This window comes from Vidua macroura, chromosome Z, assembly GCF_024509145.1.
Source record: "Vidua macroura isolate BioBank_ID:100142 chromosome Z, ASM2450914v1, whole genome shotgun sequence".
NCBI classification, from domain to species: Eukaryota; Metazoa; Chordata; class Aves; order Passeriformes; family Viduidae; genus Vidua; species Vidua macroura.
Genome location: NC_071611.1, coordinates 16666527 through 16689859, shown reverse-complemented (window position 1 = coordinate 16689859; position 23333 = coordinate 16666527). Strand labels below are relative to the sequence as shown.

The 23333-nt window shown below is 40.1% G+C and overlaps 1 protein-coding gene across 6 annotated transcripts in view; it reads right to left on the bottom strand.

The window, feature by feature from the left end:
- SLC24A2 (solute carrier family 24 member 2) overlaps positions 1–23333 on the bottom strand; it is a 135861-nt gene that overhangs the window by 11662 nt on the left and 100866 nt on the right. For 5 of the 6 annotated variants that reach the window (XM_054004217.1, XM_054004219.1, XM_054004220.1 and 2 more), the window contains 3 exons: positions 22041–22130; positions 21450–21616; positions 19102–19421 (listed from right to left, as the gene is read on the bottom strand). In XM_054004217.1, the coding sequence (XP_053860192.1) occupies positions 19172–19421; positions 21450–21616; positions 22041–22130 (507 nt within the window). In that variant the 3' untranslated portion in view covers positions 19102–19171. Of the gene's footprint in view, positions 1–19101; positions 19422–21449; positions 21617–22040; positions 22131–23333 lie in introns of those variants that run through there. The other variant, XM_054004222.1, reaches the window with a different exon arrangement.

The window sequence follows — 23333 nt, the reverse complement described above, 5'->3', positions numbered from 1 at the left end:
CTTCCACAAGATCAGGTTGCTCAGAGCACCATTCAGCCTGGTCTTGAACACTTTCAGAGGTGGGCCATCCACAACTTCTCTGGATAATCCATTCCAGTGCCTCACAACCCTAACAGTAAAGAATTTCTTCCTAAAATCTACTCTAAACCTACACTCCTTCAGTTTAAGGTCATTCCCCCTTGTCCTATCACCTATCACTACATGTCCTTGTGAACAGTCTCTCTTCAGCCTTCTTGTATGCCCCTTTAGGTACTAGAAGGCCACAATTAGGTCACCCTGCAGCCTTCTCTTCTCCAGGCTGAACAGCCCCAACTCTCTCAGCCTGTCCTCATAGGAGAGGTGCTCCAGCCCCATGATTATCTTCATGCCCCTCCTCTGGCCTTGCTACTGTAGGTCCATGCCCTTTTCACGTATGTGTCTAGCACTCCAGGTGGGCTGTCAGAGAGCAGAGCAGAGGGGCAGAATCCTCTCCCTCACCCTACTGGCCACACTGCTTTGGATGCAGCCCAGGATGCAGATGTGTTTCTGGGCTGCAACTACGGTAATATACAGTAGTGTAGTGTACAGTATTGCCAGGTCATACTGAGCTTCTCATCCACCACCAACCCCAAGTCCTTTTCCACCCCACCTGTGTTTGTACTTGGTATCGTGCTGACCCCAGTGTGCAACCTTGCAGTTTGCATTGTTGAACTTCATGAGGTTCACACAGGCCCACTTCTCAGGCCTGTCAAGTTCTCTCTGGATGGCATCCCTTCCCTCCAGTATGTTGACTGCACCACACAGCTTGGTGTTGTTAGCAGCCTTGCTGGGAGTACACTCAATACCACTGTCCATGACACCGATAAAGATGTCAAACAGGTCTGCTACAAATACTGACACCTGAGGAACACCACTCATCCCTGGTCTCTACCTGGACATCAAACCATTGACTGCAACTCCAGAAAATTCCTTATCCACTGAGTAGTCGATATGTCAAATCCATGTCCTTCCAATTGAGAGACAAGAATGTCATGTATGACTATTTACCCTTTAAAAAAGGAGGTGTTTTTTCCCCTTTTTCTCCTTTCCCATTCAGTGGGAACTTCATCAGACTGCCATGACTTCTCAAATATTATGGATAGTGGCTTAGCTACTTCCTTGGCCAGTTCCATCAGGATCTGTAGATGTATCTCATAAGGTCCCATCAACTTGTGAACCTTCATTTTCCATAAATGGTCTCAAACCTAGTCTTCTAGAGCAGGCAGTTCTTCATTCTCCCAGTCTCTGATCTTACCTTACACAACTGAAACATTTGCTGGTGAAGATGGAGGCAAAAAAGCTGTTGAGTACATTGGCCCTCTCCATGTCCTGGGTAATCAAGTTTCCCTCTGACAGATGTCAGAGTGTTGAAATTCTCCATGAGGACCAGGGTTTGTGAATGTGAGGCTGCTCCTCTCTGTCTTAGAGGGCCTCATTGGCTCTGTCTTCCTGGTCAGATGGCCTGTAGCAGACTTCTGCTATAAAGTAATCTGTCCCTGCTTTCCCTTTATTGCTGACCCATAAGCTCTAAGCTCTTTATCCAGCTCCTGGTGGAGCTCCATGCACTCCAGATGGTCACTGACATAGAGGAGAAGACTGCCTCCCTGTCTTCCCTGCCCATCCTTCCTAAAGAGCCTATTCCTTCCATTCCAACACTCCAGTCATAGGAGTCATCTCACCATGTTTGTGTGATACCAGTAAAACCATAGCCTTGCAGGTGGGTACACGTTTCTTGTTTTTCCTATTTATTCCCTATGTTGTTGTCTGCATTAGCATAGAAACATTAAAATTGGGCCCCCAATGAGGCTGACTTTCTGTCTGGAGTGGCTGGAATTCTTTAAAGCTGCCCATCAGATGCTCTCCTGCTGACCACTGTATCCGCTGAAGGCTCTGGGCATGTCTTGCTTACCCCATTGCAATGCAGCGTGATATACAGGTTTGGTTTTTCTTGTTCAAAAATTCATATAGTTCTTCCACTCAGGAGACTGACTGTATATGCAGCACTGCTAAACTGTTAGCCCTACTGGGGAACAGTCACCTGGGATAACAATCAGTCTTCCACCCCTTGCTGCCTGCCTAAAGCTGGCACTACCACTGGACTGGTGCCTACCTCAGCCCCAGCCTGAGGCCTCTGGGTTAGAGCTTGTAGCAGGCAATCTGTGTCTTCAGAACTGTTATAAATGAATCAGTCAATTTAATAATTAAAGGAATTTATTAAAACAAATCAAAGTAAAATTAGAAAAGCCACAAGCAAGTCAGCACTGAGCCAGGCGATCGGTGCTGGGTGAACTGGGTCTGGACTATGCAACTCCATACCTCTTGCAGCTCACAAGGTACTGATTTCAAAGGGTCATTTTTATACTGGTTCCAGACTTAGTGGGATTATGGGGGGGGGTTCCTCCTGTTTCCTTTTGTCCTTTTTCACATATTCATATGTTCTTTTCTTGTGGTGCTTCTAAACAGAGGTTTTCCTGGAATACTCTGATTACTGAAATCCTGTTAGATGGTAATCCCCTTGAATATCTTGTTCTGGCGATGAATATTCATCTTATTGTTCAAGGCATATCTTCTAGACAGAATAATCCTTCAGAATAAACATCTTTTGAGACAGGAATTCATCCTGTGTATATTGCTCTTTCCCGTCACTTGGTTCCGTTTAAAAGGATACTGTATTTTTTAGTCCTGACCACGAATTTATTCTAAATCATATATTACAAGAACCATACCCTCCATGGTTTTGCTAACACCAACACTTTTATGACTGCTGCTACAGAAAAGGCTTTAGTTCCTGTAAAAGCCAGCCAGCCAGCAAAGCAGGAAAAGCAAACTTAGAACCGTTTTCTGCCTTACAAATTCAAAGTCTTCATGTTGTTGATGTATTTATATGTATTTTTAATGTATTTATATGTATTCTTAATGTATTTATAATGTCTCTACCTCTCCCTCCCATGAATTCTCTATGCTTAAAAGTGCAGAAGGTCACTGACCTCTTTTTAAACAAAGGCACTTGATAGCAACAATTTGCTCTGCACTAAGATAGCTACTTCCATGTAGCTCATGGAGACTGGATTGCCTTTGGGGTCTTCACCCTTCTGTCAAATCTGAGTGAACTAGCCAATGAGTAAAATACAAGAATATGTAGTCACTGGCAGGCTAGTGACTACAAGAGGCAGGCATCCTGTCATATTTTCTAAGGAAATAATATCAGACTTTTAAAGGAAAGAGAGATAACTGAGATACTGGGAAATCTGTTTCTCTTGATCCCCTCTTGTTTTGACTGCAACAGACTTCATACCTTCTGGATATTTCTTCATTACACTTTGGAAGACTGAGGTAATTGTCTAAAATCAGCAATTACCATTCCACAGGATGCATTTTGTCTTTTTTTCCCCTACAGCAACACAATGAATTTGAACTTCTGTACTGTCTCCCTAGCCCTTTTGTTCATGAAGAAGTACTGCACAAATTATACCCGATTGTAGTTTTAATCTTTTGTTGGCACTAATGGATTTATCTTGCTTTTAGTTCTCCTTATGCAATCTCTGAAAGCAATAGTCCAGAAAGTAAGACACAAAGTCACTCTTTGAGGCTCACTGTTCATGCATCTACTTCATCTCCCACTGCAAAGCCCATGGTGATTTTGCTATCATTGAGGGCAAGGCCAATCCTGTAGACACTGTTCAGACTGTGAAATAAGCTAGCTTGGTTAACTCAGGCTGCACTACAAAATTAAGGGAATGCAGACTCCAGTCGGAGTTTAAAGGAACAAAGAACTGTAGGCCTGACAGAAGCAAGGCAGGGGATCATGTCATAAAGAAAACTCTTTTCCTTTTGTATTTTCTCCGTGTTTGCAACTACAAGATGATCATCACTCAGGCAGCACAGCTGTAATGTCTATGGCTTTGATCTGAGGGCTTTAGAGTGCTCTGTCATTGAAGTCTCCTGACTGAACTTTCCCCAGTTGTCCTCCTTACAAAGGCACTGAAGGTAAAGTGAATAGATTGTTCTTCACAGCTGCTCAAGGAGCATTTTTCCCTCCTTTCTTTGAATCTTATGATTCCCAGTATTGCCCTTGACCCAAATAACTTCCTACAGTTAGGAGAACTCACAGCAGTTCTTCAGCTTCAAGGACTGAATACTGTTTATACACAGCAGAAATACCTTCCTTCAGACAGTCATTGTCAATTACAAAAATGTACTACGTATTGCTGTGGGTTGGTGTCTCAGGAGAGATCATCATTCCTCGTGGGTTCTCAGTCATGCTGCTGTGGACAACAATCTGAAAGGCATGTTAGAGCTTGTGGTATCAGATTAAAGAAAAGTCAGAAGCAGAAATGCTATCAGTGGTCACCAAAACTGTGGGGAAACGGAAACTCTCCAACAACATCTTTTTCGTGTTAGAGAATCAAGACATTATTTTATTCTGGCCAGGATGTGCAACTGAAATAATTCCATGCTTCTTTACCAGACTTTTCACATACCTATACAGACAAAACCCAAAGAAATTCTCATATATTGATCTTAAATTACACAATTCTTAGTATGTAATCTCCTATTGGCTATTGATCCCTTCACCTCCGATGCTAACTTTTCCCAGCCCAGGTGTCTCTGACCTCTCCAGGGGGTGATGTTTGGGGTAATGTTCGTTAATGCTCATTTCTGTCTTGTCCATCTTCTGGCTACTCCCAATCCTTAGATCTTAAGTTCATCAGGCCTCTCCCTGTGAACAGAGTCTGTTGTAGAGAAACTTCAATTCCCCTGCCCGTGGGCAAAGGCAAACAAACCCTTTTCTAAAGTTACTGTAAATGTTTTTTTAAGTTGTATCATTTCCAACAGTATCTGCTGTGGAATAAGTTAAATATTTTTTAATACAAAATTGCAAACAAAACCATTCCAGACATCTCAGCTATTTAGAATACTGGAAATAGTGAAAATGTATGTTTGTTTCCACCAAACAATTGTTTTCCAATTACAAAACAATTATTAAAAATATATCTGTCCTTTATTGTACTTAGTGTCCTTCACTTCGAGTAAGACTTGTCCTCATGTAACAATGTTCCTTTAATTTACCCTGTCCCCTGTCCCTGTCTCTCATGAACCAGAAGATGTTGGAGTTACAGGATGTCTGACAACTTGTTTCACATGCACTGCTGGAAAATAGCTTATGCTGCAATTTTCAGGCATTCAGTTGATGCCCTGCTTCTGATAGGAAGGATTGATGCTAATCGCTTTACAAACAATTCAATGGGTGAGAGTCTTTAGGAGAAATTAATGTCTTTGAAATGGATCCTAATGTCTCTATCACTGTCAAGCCGCACAAGTTTGTTACAGAACCTAGTTAGTTTGACTCCTGAACTTCAGGCTAATAGACAAATGGGTCTGCCCAAAGTCTATTGCAGAACCCAGATAGCCTGAATTTTTAAACATTGGAGGAAAATGCCATGTTCAAGGGGGGAATATGTGGTAGGTGGTTTGGGAAGGCTGTACCTTCCTAGTACCTCAGCCAATGTGGAAAGGAAGGGGGCAACATGTGGCTGAGTGTTGAGGATAAAAGGAGGCTGCATCCTCTGAAAGCTCAAGAGAGGGAAATCCCACAGGACTATGCCCCAGTGGATGGGTGCTCTCCCTTTATACAAATAAAGTTGCAGGACTCCTCTTACGGAGCCAGTTATGGACTGGCTTTTCATAGTGTGATTTTCCACACACTTCCTTTGCATTACCTTCATCAGATTTGTTATAAATGAGTGCTCTGATTTAATAATTAAAGAAATTGATTAAATGATCAAAGTATGAATTTGGAAAAAAAAGAAAGCCACAAGCTATTTGATTCTGAGCCAGGTGATCAGTGTCAGGGAGACTTAGGACTTGGCCTCTATCGCACCAAAGTCCCCGTAGGTCTCCAAGGTTCAGTTCTAAGGGGTCCATTTTTATACACTCTCTTGGGCTTTGGAAGGGGGTCTTCTTTAGCATATTATCGCGCTTTTCCCGGAACTGGGGGAAAATTGCTGGAATCCTGTCAGGTGAAAATTTCCGGGATAAGCTTCTGATGATGCCTATCAGAATGCCTCCTGCTGGGGTCTAGTCAGATGAGAAATCCCTTGGAATATACATTTCTGGGGACAGTGTCTTCTTGATGTTTGAATCTTTATCACTTAGTCCATTGCTGCTGCTGCTGCCTATCAAAAATGCCTCCAGCTGGGGTCCTGTCAGACAAAAAAATCCCTTGGAATATACATCTCTGCAGACAGTGTTTTCCTGGAGTTTTGAATTTCTATCACTTAGCTTACTTGTTGCCCGACACTGGTTTTAGTACACAAAATGCTGTGGTTTTTAATTTCATCTAGCACAAATTATTTTATAACATATATTACATATAACAGATTGCTGTAGTAAATGTTTTCCTGGTGTAACTGTCTTGCCTGCCTATTTTTTGACATATGGACAGTGGCACAGTGAGTTCCTGACATTACAGCTCCTCATCTTCCTCTGTCTTATGTAATGGTTAATCTCTCGTTCTGCTCTATTGAAAGTAATCTTCCAGAGATTCTCATCTTTATGTTTGTGAACATTTGCTTTAAATAAAACCCTAGCCTGGCATAAGGTATCTGCTCTCTGCGGACTATAAGAAGAGATACAGAAACCTATGGGAGAGAAACACTTGGATCCCTTGCATTGACAGGCCCTGTTGACATCTTTCTGCCCTTACACCCCACCAACTGGGATGTGATAGCAGAGGATGAAAATCTAGCAGAACAATCATGTTTTTATAAGGCTGATAGCGTTTCTCGACCATAAAAATCAAATACTGCTGGAAACCACTATATATTTCATTTTTCAGGGTAACATAAATAACAGAGCTTCCGCTGCCAAAATAGGTAGGTGACTGTTGGAAATCATACAACTTTTAATATTCTTTAATGTAACTTTAGAAAAGGGTTTGTTTGCCTTTGCCCACGGGCAGGGGAATTGAAGTTTCTCTACAACAGACTCTGTTCACAGGGAGAGGCCTGATGAACTTAAGATCTAAGGATTGGGAGTAGCCAGAAGATGGACAAGACAGAAATGAGCATTAACGAACATTACCCCAAACATCACCCCCTGGAGAGGTCAGAGACACCTGGGCTGGGAAAAGATTATAAGAGAACCGAAGAACGAGGACCAAGTTAGCATCGGAGGTGAAGGGATCAATAGCCAATAGGAGATTGCATACTAAGAATTGTGTAATTTAAGATCAATATATGAGAATTTCTTTGGGTTTTGTCTGTATAGGTATGTGAAAAGTCTGGTAAAGAAGCATGGAATTATTTCAGTTGCACATCCTGGCCAGAATAAAATAATGTCTTGATTCTCTAACATGGAAAAGATGTTGGAGAGTTTCAGTTTTGGTGACAATACCTTCACTTAGCATGCAAAGCCAAACTTCCAAGCAACAAATTCATGCCCAGATATTGTCTCCCAATTCCACAGAAAGGCCAGTTTAAATACACTCACTTGATTTCACCTAGTTGTGGATAGTTGTAGATAGGTGTTATCTTCTCAGACTAACTCTGCCCCCAGTAAATGTGAAATTGAGGAAGAAGTACAGTTTAGGGTAGAAAAATTACTTTTCCTATATGAATTTGACTTTCCTGGTTTTTATTTCTTTCAAATTAGCTGCATGTGAACTGAGATTAAAACCAGACAGCCCTGTAGGAGAAAGAGAGAGGTTCATTGAGCCTCTTTCCTTTGCAGTTTCTATCTCTCTGTAGCTCGACAAACTTCTCAAAGACATAAATTTTTTTCTCTCCTGCTGACTCATTGGTCAAAACACAGATCAAAATCAGCAAGGCCTTCAGATGCAGCCAGTCTGGGTAAGTTGTTCCATGCAGGGAATATGCTGGCAGGCTGCATGTTGCATAGTGGGTTTGTATAGTTCAGAATGTTGAGCAGATGTGTGCTTTCACCCAGAGCCCCCCCCGGGAGGTGCAGAGACTTACACCATCCCTTCCCCAAGAAATGATGGGATTCACTCCATTACTTGGCATGGCAGCCAGAACACATAGTGAACAGGAGGAAATCTGTTGAATCTCAGTCTAGAAGGAAAATACAATCTGCAGCTCTTCAGGGGTATATGGTGGGGCTGAGGAAATTCACCCCATATGAGTGTTAAGTGGGAATACATTCCCTACATGGGTCCCTACAATGAAAGGCAAAGCTCCATCCAAGCCCAGCTGCTCTTTATCGTACCTTTGGCTGGTGCAGGAGCCTAGAGAAACCTAGAGATTTGTTTAGGTACCAGCCCTGTATTGGCAAATGTAATAACTATTTACTGCACTCTTTATGATCTCTATCACTGCCCTTATTCTTTAACATTCAGCATTGAAATCAGCCCATGCTTTTGTTGCAATGAATGACAGCAGGGGCTTTGACTGGAGAATAGCTGCTGTAATGCTAAATATATATTTGGAACAAGGACATGATGAGATGTACTGCCCTGCTTAATGTCCTTGCCTGGCTGTGCCTTGCTCTCTTCCTGCATTAAGGGTTTTATTCTATCTCCTTGTCAGCAGAGATAATTGCCTGCAAATGTCTGCAAGCACACCTGCTACCAGACACTTTGCTATTAAGGTAATTCCAAGAAAATGAAAGCTTCAGCAACCATGCCAGCACAAGTTATTAATCCACACAAGCCACCTTCCATGCACTGAGGACATGATCTGTTTGTGTTTCAGTCCACCTACCTCCCCTGACATTCTAGAAGATTAATGTTTCTTTGGGAGATCACTGTGCTCACCTCTTCCTGATTTTGTGGCAGACCTGGTGACTAAGACATTTTTTTTTGCCCTTTCCCAGAAGTGTCCGCTCACAAGGCATGCATGCATGTTGAAGTCTGTTACTTTAGCAGCTCTAGACAAGTTGGTACACGTGCCAAAGTACCTTCATGCCAGAAAACTTATTTCTATGGGGCAGGAATGGTAGAGCTCACCAGGGCAGGTGAGGGAGTAGGTGCATGTATATGGCACCACATTTCTGTTGGCACCCAGACTTTGCACAAATCCGCTGTGAAACAACTGAGGGTGCCCTGCTTCTGCCAATTGCTGTCTGCTCCTTCCACAGTGCCTGGTGGTGCCTGCAGAGCTGACATTGCCACTCTATGTTTAGCTGCCAAGTGATACCACAGACAGCTAGAAGTGATGTCAGCTGTGGTGCCAGCTGGGACAAACTGGCCTTGCCTGGCCTGAGACCTTCTCACTGAGTATCACCTGCCTCCACTTGCTGGGGCACCATTTGTGACAGGAATTCTTTTGGATGCTGAGCAATGTGATGAACAGAGAGGATGTGAGTAAAGAGGGAGCCAGGACAGTAAAAAAAGGCCTGAGGACAGGGAAGATTTGGCTCCATTGTGCTTGTCCCAGCTCTTCTCAGGACAACACCCTGGCATGTTTTACATAGGATTTCAGCAGGATAGGCGGTGGGGAAAAGCTATCCAGGAATTTTATTTTTGGAAAAAAACTGCATATTAACAATCATGAAGCTTTAGCAATTTCTGCTTCCAGTCAGTTTCTGGTAAAAGCTTTGCTGAAAGTTACTCTTCTGAGTGGAAAGTAAAGTGAATTTTAGGGAATAATTTTTCAAAAATTCATTATATAATATAACAGAAAATGGGTTTACTAATACCTTTGACTGAGGCACAAATGCTGAATCCAACACATGTTAGCCTGGAACAAGCTAATTTTTCCAACACTCAAACTGATTTTTCTTCAACAGTCTTGTGTTTTGTGAACTTCAGTGAAACTCTTTAGAGATAGTTTTGGCCAGCAGTATGTCCTAGTTCCAGAGGATCAGACTGCAGTCTCTTAATCTTGAAAATCCAGCTATCAAATTGGCAAGAGTTGGTTGCTGCTATGAGAGGCAAATTCTGAGCAGCACTATGGCATGGTATCAAGGCAGGCAGGCAGTACATGACAAGAGCAGGTCCAGATCTTCACAGGGAATTTGACAATTCTGGAAATAGTCTCCCTTTTCCCTCGTACTAGTTGGTAACAAAGAATAGGAAATAAGTTGGGGTGGGGAGTGGGCAGTGCGAGCATTTTTTCACTAAACCATTCACAGAATCACTGAATTTGGTTGGAAGGCTTCACCGGTGGGCTCATCGAGTCCAGCCTCCCTGCTTATACAGTGTCTCCTAGAGGATGTTACTCAGGGTTGTATTCCTTCATTTTACAGGAAAATTAAACTGGGCTGCAGAGAGGCAAGAGGGAAAAATATTTGTTATATGTCCTTTTAGACATAAATTGTAACTGATTTTTATGTCAGTTTTTCTCATAGTCTTCCCTCCTGCCCTGCTCTCTGGATCACAGTGTCAAATGCAAGGTTCAGAGAAGTGTCGTGTTTTCGCATGTCGACAATGCCCACAAACACATGCTCCCACCCACCTCCTCCTCTGCCTCCTCTGCCTCAGTCAGCAAGCCCAAGCCAGACCTGCTCTTCGCTCTGACACAACCCCACTGCAGGAAATCCTCCAACACAGCAGAGGCAGCACACGCAGTTTCACATTTTTTAGCAGCAGTTGTAGCTGCTAAATGGGTCAGCATTTGCTCATCACTGCTGATGGACAGGCAAAAAGTGTTTGCGAGCAACCCAAAGGTTTGCGGGACACCTTTTCTTTTGAAATTTCATTCATTGTAAAACTGTTGTTCAAACATCCTATTTGGAGTGCTTTAAACTTACAGAATGCTGGTAGCTTCTCTGACTATCCTCATATTTAGCTAATAAGAAATTGTTCAGAAATGGGTTTGATGCCTCAGAAGCAATACTGTAGATTTACAACTAACTGCTAGTACTTCATCATCCTGCCAAAAAATGCTCCCTTGTCCACAAAATATATGTGTGAAAACATTTTGTGAAAATTTGCATAAATAAGAGATGAAGGGATGAAAAAACATCTCTTCAGTGCTAAAATCTTTGCAAGTTTCTGGCACAAATATTTATTTCTCTGAGGTATGTGTTGACAGAAAAGGAATTCTTTGTTTTAAAGGGAAATTCTGAAGTCTTTCCAGGGAATGAAAGTTTGAACTCAGTTTTAACATACACATTGCTTTTCTCTTTGTCAATTAACACTCCAGATGTGACTATTTGTACAGGATAAAAGTAATAGTAAATGGTTTTTTCAGCACTACAGGTAAGGCAGTGAAGTACTTGCTTGTGGACACATAGTAAGGCAACTTGCCTTCATTCCTCCAGGAAGGATTGTGGTGGATATATAATATGTTTTTATTTTCTCCCTGCTCAATGCAGTCATATAGCATCAAGGCCTGCTGTTGCACTGAAGGATTTAAAATGCTCCATTTTACAAAAGTCACTGCAGTTGAGGAAGGGACCAAATGTTAGCAAGCAGTAGGGTAAGAAAACACACAAAGAGCAAAGCTATGAACACCTCTGTGTGTATGTATGCATGTTCACTTCTCAGATAAACATTAAAGGTCTTTTTACAAACTCTTTATCTCCAATCTAAATTTTGAAACGTCCCACATGTGCCTCTATGACTTGGAGCCGACACCGATTTTTGTAGGATGTGTTTGACCTTGTTGGTTTTTGTTGTTTGGCAGGGATGGATGTCTCAGGGCAATCATCATTCTCAACTCCTAAGCTATCTGCAAATTTGTTTCCAATCTAAAATTTTAAAGCTCTAGTAAGGTTAAAGATGAATGAAAAACCACTCTCCTGAGCTCACACCTTCAGTGTTGGCATGATGCCTCACAAAAAACACCTTAATTCACTGGGGAGGATGACTTCCTGGGGCTACTGTGGGAGAAATAGTAAGTAATAATATCCATGTGCAATGTTTTGTAACTTGTGAAGATGGAAATTTTGGTTGAGAAAATGTTAGTATTATTGACTTTATTTAACTGTAATTTATTGAAGATCATTCTTTTATTTAAATGCATCATTCACCCAAGAACAGACTAAAAAAAAAAAAAAAAAGAAAAAGCCCAGCTGGCAAGGACAATAGACCGTGCAGCCTGGAGATTAAACAATGTATCAATGTAAAGAATGGCATTCTAAACATCTTGGGATCAAATGTATCAGTAAAGAAAGGTAAGAGAACTTGATCCTGAACGGAACAACAGGGCTCCAGACATACACCGCTCCAGGTAGTTTGGATTCACATTGGGCTGTAGATGAGAAATCCTTGTCTAACAAAATTTTAAGTTCACTGAAAGACAAGCAATTTCCTTACTCTGTGTATATACAGAAGGTAGCACTGGGACATGGCAATAGGCAAGCAGTGCAGCTTGAACACCAGTAATGAGCAGCACTGCAGATCATCACTGAACATGGAGAAGGTAGTTAAAATACTATTTTCAGAATAACAGCAAACCCAAGACCATTAAGACAAAAGATACTGAGCAAATTGACATACTCTTCATTCTTTTTATTAGTATTTATTGTTGTTATTGTTATTCACACTTAGACAACTCAGTTACATTAAGTGATTTATATGAAGAACTGTATTAATATGATAAGGTGAGAAAGTGTACACACCACAGTGAAATATTCTGTAGATAGTGAAGTAGGACCTTGATAGAAGGGATTATTTCCAAGAGCCTATGTACAGATAAAGGTAACTTTCATACTATATACAAACTTATATTCACAGAGAATATACTGATTCAGAGATACAAGAGTATCGTCTAGTGAATAATGATCCATACACTTAAACACATGAGAAAAATTGGAATTTTCAGGGGGTTGCCTGGACTTGCAAAATAAAAAATACACGGAAATGTATTTTTACTTTTAAAGTTTGAAATGAGTAAAGATGGAGGACTTCAGATTTTTCTTAAAATAGGCTCAAAATGATGGATGATAAGAGTATGAAAACTACAAAGTGAAACAAACATGCTAGAAACACTTTATTACAAAAATAGCCTCTGATTGTCTATTATAACAACACGCTACTATTTTCACATCGCAATACCATGTCCTGGTCTTGCCATCTTAAGTGACAGAAATAATTTTAATTCATGTAAATCAACTCCCCAGAGTCAGGATTGCAAAATTAAAACTGCAACAGAGATCTTGATAATGGAAATGAAATAAAACCAAGTGAAATCCTTTGGCATTACTTAATTTTGATGAGGGATTAAAATAAATGATTTATTTCTATTGGATAACCTGACCCTGAAAACTTTTTGAAAAACTGACAGAAGCAACACATCTCTTATAAACTTACTAAAACATAAGGAGCTTCCTTTACTGTGATCTCAGTGGGGGAAAACATCAGAATAGCAGAATTATTTTTTTTGCCTCATTGGGCCTGATTCTGCAAGCGCTTTATTCCTTCTCCTGGGGTGAACAAGGGTAGCAAGATTGAGTCCCTACTGCAAAGGTAGTGTGCAGCATTTTGTGCAGCCCCACAGGAAAACTCAAGAGTATGAGGAGTAAATTCCCCCGACTTACTCACAGCATCACTAAGGCAAAACCAGATTCTGCTTTACTGTACATTTATTTGTCAGTATTTGACATTATACCTTAAACAGAGACATGGAATTGATTCTTTACTTTGAAATTAATGATCCCCTTACTAAGAAACCCCATACTAGTCTTCTGGGTTCTTTATGGCTTCTTTTTGCATTAAGACAACTATGTGACATAAAATAAAAATAAAAATAAAATAGTAAAGTGCACGATCTTTAAAAATGTGTACAAATTTCATTGTTGGGATTGGTTTTGTGTTTCATGAGTGGAGAATTTACAATAAATCTACATGAATGTACAGGTCATTTACCAATCTTGAATTACTCATTCTTGTCCTGGGCTGTTTCACTTATGGCTCATGTAGGAATTATATGGCCAATTATGTGCCTGGTCTACCCACACTCCAAGGGATTACATGGCTTCTAGGCTGAGGCTGACCTGTGTCTGGCTGGCTGGAGCATGGGCTCAGTGCCATGCTAATGTGATGGCATGACTTTGGAGAAGACACGGTTTGCATCCACTCCAGCAGGAGCATAGGCAGGGGAAGGCTCAAACTATCTGCACCCATCCAGGCAGACAAGTCCTGGGATGCTGCACACTGACACCCAGCAACACACTGCAGGATAGCCTGTCTGAGCTACAGGGCTGTGAGCCATATGTGACTGCTGCATTTGACGGGTGCACTGAAGTGCGGAACTTCAATTTGGAGGTGACTCTCCCCAGTTCCAATGGAAATGACAGATATCTCAATACCAATATTCCTGTAACTGATGGCAACAGACCCAAGAAGGATAATTTTAACATCAACCAGGAATGAAACCTGTAGCTTTTGGAGGACTGGAGCAGGATTCTTCTCCACATTGTTGAATGCAAACTATCCCATTTGATAATCTCAAATTCACTTTCTGCAAGTATTTTTCCAGGTGCAAATTCTTCAATTTGCAAACCATGCCTCTTTCTCAGTTAGTTGTGTCATTGTTATTTACAAGAGGTAAAATTTTTTCCAAGAATAAAAGTGAATGTAATTTATCTCTTTGTACATAGCTCCCAGGACAATTAGGTTTGTAATGTAACTTTATGAAATATGCATTTATGAAATATGGGAACCTAAGCTAAAAGTCTCCATCTTGTCCAGGTTAATGGCAGAATTCTTCTGAATTTAATTGGGCCAGTTCTTAGAGAGGGATTATTTCCTTGTTGCAAATAAAGAAAACCATCTGATACAGACTCATGCTTGACTCAGAACATAAGTTATATGGACCACAAGACGCTATTTTAAGGAATTACTGCTGAAAGAATAATAATTAAAAAACATTGAATATCCCCTTTTTTGCAAAATATGTAATGAAGTAAAAGACAACCAGAGAAATAATCCCTTAAAAAACACCCAAACATTAATAATATTTCTAAGCATCTATTTTTTCACTGTACTTGGATTAACTACATGTTTAATTTACCACTTTGTGGACCTTCATATCCACACACAACAGTACCATGAGTGACAGTGACCATAAACTACTTCAGAGTAGTATATGTGGAAATTAAATGGTAGGTTCATTGCCATTACAAACAAATGACACCTAAATAAGGTTGCTTGTCACCCACTGTGCTTTATGCTTCATGAAGTTTATGCAGTCAGCCACATCAACTGGATACATAAGCAGAAGCATACAGACACAAGAGCCTGTCTGCACTATAAGAAAGCAGTAGCTTTCAGTAAAATAGTTAATTTAAAATACATAGAGCTTTGCTGAAAGACTTTTCCATGTCTACATGTAGTTCTTAAGGAGAGAATCTTCACACCACACTTTTAATCACATTTCTATAGCTTTTACCAAGTTGTGACCAGGGTGGCTTATGCAGACGGAAAACAGAAAATAGTTGTAGAATTCCAGTGGTATTTTGTACCACTGGGGCCCATTCTCATATTTAATTCTAATTAAGTTAATACAGAAAACCTTTAAAACTGGCTGCAATCTGAACTATGATTCTATTCAAATGCCAACAGAAATCCCTTCCAAACATTGTGTACAGCATTGATTCCATTCGGAGATGATGGTGCCACAGAGGGTTAGTTAATCTGAAGTTGCATTCTTATCTTACTTCTGTGTTTCCAAGCTGGTGTCCTGAAAGTGCTAAGCTAGAACAGGATCTTTATCAATGCCAATTTTTCTATTAATTATTCATTTATACTTCATAAGGATTATGCAGACAGCAGTATCAATTCAATAAGTAAGCAAAGGCATACAAGCAGGTGGAAGAGGCTTCAACACCACCAGCTTGCTGTAGAATTTGGGCAGTGTGAAGGATCAGATCCCTAGTGAAGTCATTCAGAACTTTGGCTGAAGTAAATAGAATTTTGACTTCTAGGTGTGCAATGTTGAGAAGAGTTCATGATCCCACACTGAAATAATTATGAACATTGAGAAACACTTTATGCTGGGAAATTTGCTGAAACTGTAAAATAGGAATGTTGCAACAAGTGTGTGTGTTTCTGGCAGCATTGAGCCTGGACAACTCACTGACATCCAGTCACTGGTTGGGAGCCACTTTTGACTGTTTTTTCAGCATTCTAGTTTAAGACTGAATTCCTTCTGTACAGGATAAGGAACTAAGCTTCTCCCTCCATCCCACTCCTCTTTTTCTCTACTAGCCAGCAGAGTTGTTGTCTTGTCATCAAAGAGCACATCAGTATCAAAGAATCCACAAACAGTTTACACCAGCAGCAGAAAAGTGCCTTGGCAAGTATAAACATTGCTCATAGGCAGCCTTCCCAGAAAGCACCACACAATTGAAATATGTCCTATTACTTCTGGATCTGAGGTACCACTGGCACAGTTATTCAGCCATTTGAAAAATAATCTGCCCAACAGATACAAGGCAGTGGGAGCCATGAGGTGTCTTATTCTGGAGGAGGAAAAGTTGTTTTTACCTTCTTAGATAAAGATGTGATAAGGACAAACAGACACGGGAAAGAAATGAGACACATTTTAAGACAGTACAGAAATGCCATCACAGGATACCAGTCCTTAACGGTATACATAAAGGTCTTCCTATAAGCTGTTCGTGCTAGTTACTCTATATTCCCTACCTGCCCTCAGTGGGGCAGCAGTCTCTGCTGCTGATGCCCTGAGTGCACCAGAATGCTCTTAGTGCTCTGAAGGTCAGGTAGGAGTTTTCCTTTTCCAGTATGGGAGTTGTTACACCATGATGGTATGAAGTTTAAAAAAAAAATAGTGTACTGAACAGAAATTGGACTCTGGTCTGATTTCTTGATTTGAAATGTCAGATCAGTGAATCTGGGCATTGCAGTCTTTTGTAAGTGCCTACATACATAGCCCTTCCTTTAGGTCACTCCTATGTATGATTCTGCTTACTTGGGAAAGGATTGCCTGTTTTGAGCACTGTCATCAGAAACAAAAGCATTTGGCGACTCCTCTGGAATAGATTGTACTGTGGAGTCAGCTCTGTATTTTGGAACACACGTTTTGGTTGAGGTCAGAATTTGGGTTAAAAATTTGCTTTAGGTTGCTGTTCTGTCAGCAGAGGGCACCACAGTTATGTATATGCACCCACCTTTCCATCGCGTACGCCCGTAGGAACAAATGTTAGAGATGGGCAGCACTACCGTTTAAGACAGGTAAGGATTCTGCACCAGTAAAGGATCTTGAATACAACGACAAGTTTTTGCTCTCAATGTGAGAAGCTCACTTTAAAAAGCACTAAGAAGTAAGAGATGTTGCTTGCTGTATGGTTAAGATCAAATACTGATTCTGCATGTAGCTAGGACTTAGGATAATATATGAGTAGCAGACATTGCAACTCCTAGTATCCTTCCTTTATTTCATTAACATCTCACTTTTTTCTTCATGATATCACATAATATTAACATTCCTAATATGAATTTGTACTGTTTTCTCTACCATTGTTTTCTGTCAAGTCCTTACTTTCTAATCATACATTGTTACATACAAACACATATAAGAGGAAAACAGTAAGGGACAAAAGGAGATGAGTGAGAAACAAACAGTGTGGAGCAGAGAAAAACAGACAAGACAAAATGTGCTGAGACTTCTGTTATACAGATATGCGAATGACATTGACATTGTGAGCACAGTATACATATAAAACAATGCTGAAACAGGTCATAGAAATGCACTGAAACTTCATGAACTCTTAATTGCACAAAAGACTTGAACAAACAAATTATGATTATCTGAAATAATTTCTTAACATTCATTCCAGTCCTTTCATTTTTTAAAAAAGTCAGCCAAACTACTGAAAGTTAGTTGCTTTCTCCCTTCTTATTTTTTTCTGTTCTAGGTTTGGACCTTCTCATTGTCTCAGTATCTCAGAAAAAGGATGTTGCATTTTCACTCCTTCCTTTCTTTAGACATGTACACTTCCACCAACACTGAAGTATTCTCATGTAAGTTTCCTGCAGCTCCACTGTATTTAAATTATGTTTCTCCTAACTAGTTTCAAGATTTATAACAGCAAATGTGAACTTCCCAGCTTTATACAACAGCTGGAGATCTCTTCCAGCAATAACTATATGTAGCTGTGAAGGTCCTTACACTCCAAGTAATTGTGAAAGCCTATAAAGTATATATTCACTTAGCAATTAGGCTGCACTTTATAACTACTTCTATTTTCTGTATGAAATACTATGCATTAGCAAATTAGCCTTTTTATTCTGGCATGAAAAGGCAAACTCATAACAGCATCTGAAAGCCATTGGTACTGTTGATATTGCTGCATTAGAAAAAATGGTGTGTTCACATAGTTCTATGATGTCACTGCATGCTGTGTTGCTATTAGAGAAGAAAGATTATCCCCATTCTGGTCTTTGCATGAGAATGCAATGAAAATCTACACCAGTTACAAAATGGTCAGGCATCATGGCTCCTTCAGTGCCAGAGTTTCTGAAACCTGAAGAGTTTTGCAAGATGTAAAAAACCACCATTAACATCCTGCTGATTGCCTTTACGGACCTTTAAAATGATGCAGATGATCAAAACACTGATTAATTCCCTGGCTTTGCTGAAATCACATTGCATAAATCCACTTACATGAAGAGACATACAAGCCCTTCCCTGTTTGTGACTCATCACTTGGTGTCTGCTTTCCACTCAGGAGTTTCAGCAGGTTATCGGAAAAATCCTGTATCAGGGTGCGTGGGGGATGGTGCCTCCACAATGTTAATATTAGCAATCCTTTTGGAAGAGGAAAGCTTTAAGAACTGAGCACACTGTGTGTCTGTGTATACTACTACAGAGAATGAGAAGTCTGCGGGTAGGTACCGTAGGCAGAGGAGAAGCAGTAACTTTCACTGCTGCGTACATTGCATGTCCAGTGCTGAGCAGCACGGATGTTCTGCAGCAGAGGAATCCTTGGTGCACCCAGACTCAGCCCTTCAGGCGTAACTGCACTGTCCAGCAGCAGCTATTCTTCAGCTTTGAGACTGACCCTTTGTATCCTTTTTTTTCTTTCACTCTTTTAAAATTGAGGAAGAGGAAATTTAGAAATCCATGGGTAATTCCTGCTGCAATTTTCCACTGTGGTTTTTTTTCCTGCTGTTTTGTTTTGACATATGTATCTTTTCTTTAATAAATATATATGTTTTGGTTTTTCTTTTTTTTTTTTTTTTTTCTTTTTTTTTCTTTTTTCTGTCGAGAAACGTCACTTTCCACTAGATGGAGACAGGACACTGGATCACTTTGTCCTCCAGAAGGACACTGACAATCAGGAACACAAAATAAAGCCCAAACATGAGGAAACCCAGGATTTTATTCATCCTCCACTTGCAGGAAGCAATGGAGAGGATGACAAAGAGCAGCATGATGAAAAGTAGGACAATCGCACAGAACAGACCATTGCTGCTGACTGTCACGGGGGCAAAGCTGTTAACCACAGCAAACAGTAGCCATGGAAGAGGAAGGCTGTTAAGAAACAGAAAAATTAATTTACAACATTGCAGAAGTCCAGAAGGGAGCACTAGGAAGTTTCTGGTGACAAATCAAAACACAACCAAAGGCTTCCTGCATAAAGTGAGGCAGGAAGAGGTTCAACTCTTCTAATAATTGCATAAATACAAATTGTAAGCTTTCTCATGGTTCCTGGGGAGAACACATGAGATTTTTTGCCCCCCACTCTTCCACCAATTATACTGGTGAATTATATTTCCCTTGAATGGCATCCTGTCTGTGAAGAGGAAAACCCTTTTCATTTGTTTCTAGATTTCACACTATCTGCAGAAGCTATTAGCACACTCTTTCCAAGAGCCTGCCTGACAGGAGGGTGGAATTGAAACATGTCCTTGCCATGAAGAGCCAGCACTCTGCAAGGCACTGCCTGCAAAATTTCACCCTGAAATATCTTTGTCCACATTTACTGTATAAACCTCTGTTAAACTGTGAACTTCAATTGAACTTGAGCTTAACTTCTATTTCTGTGTTTGCTGTCATTTCATTTCTCATCTCTCATGCCACAGAAGGAGACAATATCCCTCTGCAAGATGTCAAGCTGAAATAAATATTTAAGACACTGATTGGAGCTTAGCAGGCTTAGAAAGCATAAAGTGAGTTGTCAGAAGCTCACAACATTAAAATTTTGAATAAGCAGCTCAGGAGAGAATAATTTATTACAGCTGCAGTACTAACTACACCAGTCTATAGCTCAACGGTGCCATTTCTGTTGTAAATGTAGCAGACTGGTGCAGGACAAAACCATTTCCATGGGCAGGAAGATTAAACATTTTTTAAAAAGTAAGAAAGCACTGTAAAAGAGAAATAATTTTGTAATGCAGCCTCTGTACTGCAAGTAGGAGGACATGGTTTTCATGTATTTTATAGGTTTGCTGCATATAGATATTTCAAAGACTTAATGCTCGTGGATTAATAGAAAATTGGCCAAGTTTTCCTACTATGTTTAAAGTACTGTCATTAGCTAACAGATAAGGTAAAAAATATATTTACTATAAATTCTGACTTCAGGATCCTTTTTTGTACCTTTGTGCAGTTGCTGGTATATTTTCAGCTGTGAAAACCAGGATCTCTTCTGCAACCAGGCTGTCTGGCACTGTAACTATGACTAGACCTGTTCTTCTGTTTGTGTGTGATAGCAAGAAATAATCGAAGATGGAGAAATTGAAAGTATGGACATGATTCTCAGTACCTCCATCCTGTGTTGAAGATGGGAATGTGGGAGCAAAGACAGGATTTATCTCTGTATTTCCTGCACATTTTTAAAACACTGAGGCATAGATTACACTGTTTCTGAACCTGATCTACCTTGGTCTCAAAAGCTCAAAAAATAATTTGAATTACAACATTATGCCACAAATCATTACCCTAGAGCTGCCATGAAGCAGTGAAGTGTAAATAGAAAACTTCTGCACAATCTCATGTAGCTTCAGATTGTTAGAACTATAAAAAGGGTCCTTTTTGTTAACAGAGAATTGGTTTGTAGTTTGGGACTTGTCAGGTATAGAAAAAAAATTAATCACATGTCAACATCAGCCTAAACCAGTTACACAAGACAATGACTTTCTGTTGCTATTACAGCAAATGTTGAATACTGCAGAGGCAATTAATTGTTCCTGATCATCATTTATAAAGAAAGCTCTAGTATAAGCACAATGAGCGGTAGCAGAAAGCAAACAGCAACCTCACAAAAGTATAAAAAGCTTTGAAATTCCTTTTCAGAATAATGCCCTTGCACAATTTTAAAGTGCAATTCACTTGCCTAAGCCTCTCTGCAACATATCAAAGCAAGGATTAGGTAACAAATTTATAACATTTCTTCATGCAGATATCTGTAAACTTCAGAGCACTTGCCACAGTAACATTCACTTCGTATTTGCATTACTCTCCATTTTAAAGATCGCTGCTTGTAGGCAATACCAAGTAATGTACTAAGAACAAAAGACTTGTTTAAAATAGACACAATTTTCTTGGTGTAGAACTTACCCCACTGTGATGTCAAATATGTTGCTTCCAACAGAACTGGATACAGCCATGTCCCCCAGACCTTTGCGTGCTACAATAACACTGGTAATAAGGTCAGGAATGGATGTGCCAGCAGCTAGAATAGTCAATCCCATGATTTCTTCAGTAATACCAATGGTCTCTCCAACCTAGAAGAGTTTAAATAAAACCAGAAAAAAGTGTCCTGCAGTGAAGAAATGTTTTCAGCTGTCCTGGACTTTCCCACTAGCTTGGATAATACCAGGCAAGATAAAGAAATAACTAGTCTTCACAGATTTCCCCATGTATCAAGAGAAAGGTAAGGCTTTCAAATAGAAGCATAAGGTATTGACAGGCAGTTGCTGACAGCTCTAATGTTACAAGAATGATAAAGTCCTGTGGTCAGGCCCACCTGACCAACAGCTCTCTGAACTACTTTCCATTTAGCGAGTACTGATTTACTTCATCCATGGTTACAGCTCCCAAAATAAAGCAGCACCCAGCATGAGATAGATGGACTCTGATTAGAAATTATCTTTTACAGTGCAAAACATAATGCAGGGCTTTTATTTTGTACCAGTATCACCTCCTTACCTGGTGTGCCCACCAGACCATCAAGTAAGAAAAGAAGGCAATCCAGCTGATAGAGCCAAAAAACGTGATAGGAAAAAATTTTCTTGATGTCTGAAACAGAAATAAGGAGAAATAGTGAAAACCTATATTGAAGGGTGACATGCTTAATTGCTTCTCAATATGAGAGTGGCTTCTCATTTTTTCTGATGGCCTGTTCTAATCAACTCTTCTGATCATCATCAGATGATCAAAATACCTGTCAAGAAATTTAAGAAACAGATGCCCTGACATTGGTATATAAGTACCTATGCCTCATTCCTCCAATTGCTTCAATGATCAAATAAGATTTCCTAAAAACTTGTATGATGAATGGGAAGTTCTCGGTTGTCATTTTTATCATAATTTGTCACAATGCAGTTTGCATATGTGTTTAGCTCAATAGTGGTTTGACTTCTGAATTTACTAATAATTTCATGTTTCTTCAGAATGATTGTTTTCAAATTGCTTCAACAGGTGCCCATATCTTTCCTTCCTACATTAGTAACTTTTTGCAACAAATTTCACAGTCAGTATAAAAAAGACTGCCATATGGCAGAGCTAAAGACATATACACCTAAAATTTATTCTGGCACTTACTTTGCTAGTGAAAACTACTCACTTTCTCAATAGAAGATATGTTAAGCACATATTTTCCATGCTTCATTTTGTAGAGAAATTTAATGATATAATGCTATAAAAACATGCAAAACATACTAGCAGAGTCCTACAAATTTGCATGAATAACCAGTAGGACTGCCTGTGGAAGTAAGTTATACCACTCTGAATGCATCTTGCAGCTGCTGCTCAGTCCTGCAGTATTTCTTCCCATTTGGTCCTCACTAAATCCACTTCCATTCCAGAATTTTTGTGTCCCCTTTCATTGCAGGTCATGCCCCTACTGCACCAGGGAGTTCATTAAGACTGTGGATCATTTCTAGGTGTTGTGGAAGTATATGGGATTGCAGGGCTTTCCCTCAGTATGACTTTTGGAGAGAAAATACCATTTGTTCTGATTCAGATTCTTCAAGCCATAATAAACACTTCTTTTTTTAGGGAGTTTACAGAGCTGCACAGTCAGCTTTCCTTATAAAACAAACTCAACAGGCATTTGTACGAAACAGCTTCACATTTAGGAACTGATCAGCATGGAATCACAGGGTGGCTGTAGACTAAAAGATGATCAGTGTATCGGGCTGGGCATTAGAGCTGGTCAAGCAGGAATGTCACTGCGTTTTGCCAGCTGAACCTGAAAACAATGAGGCTGGTCTGTAGCTC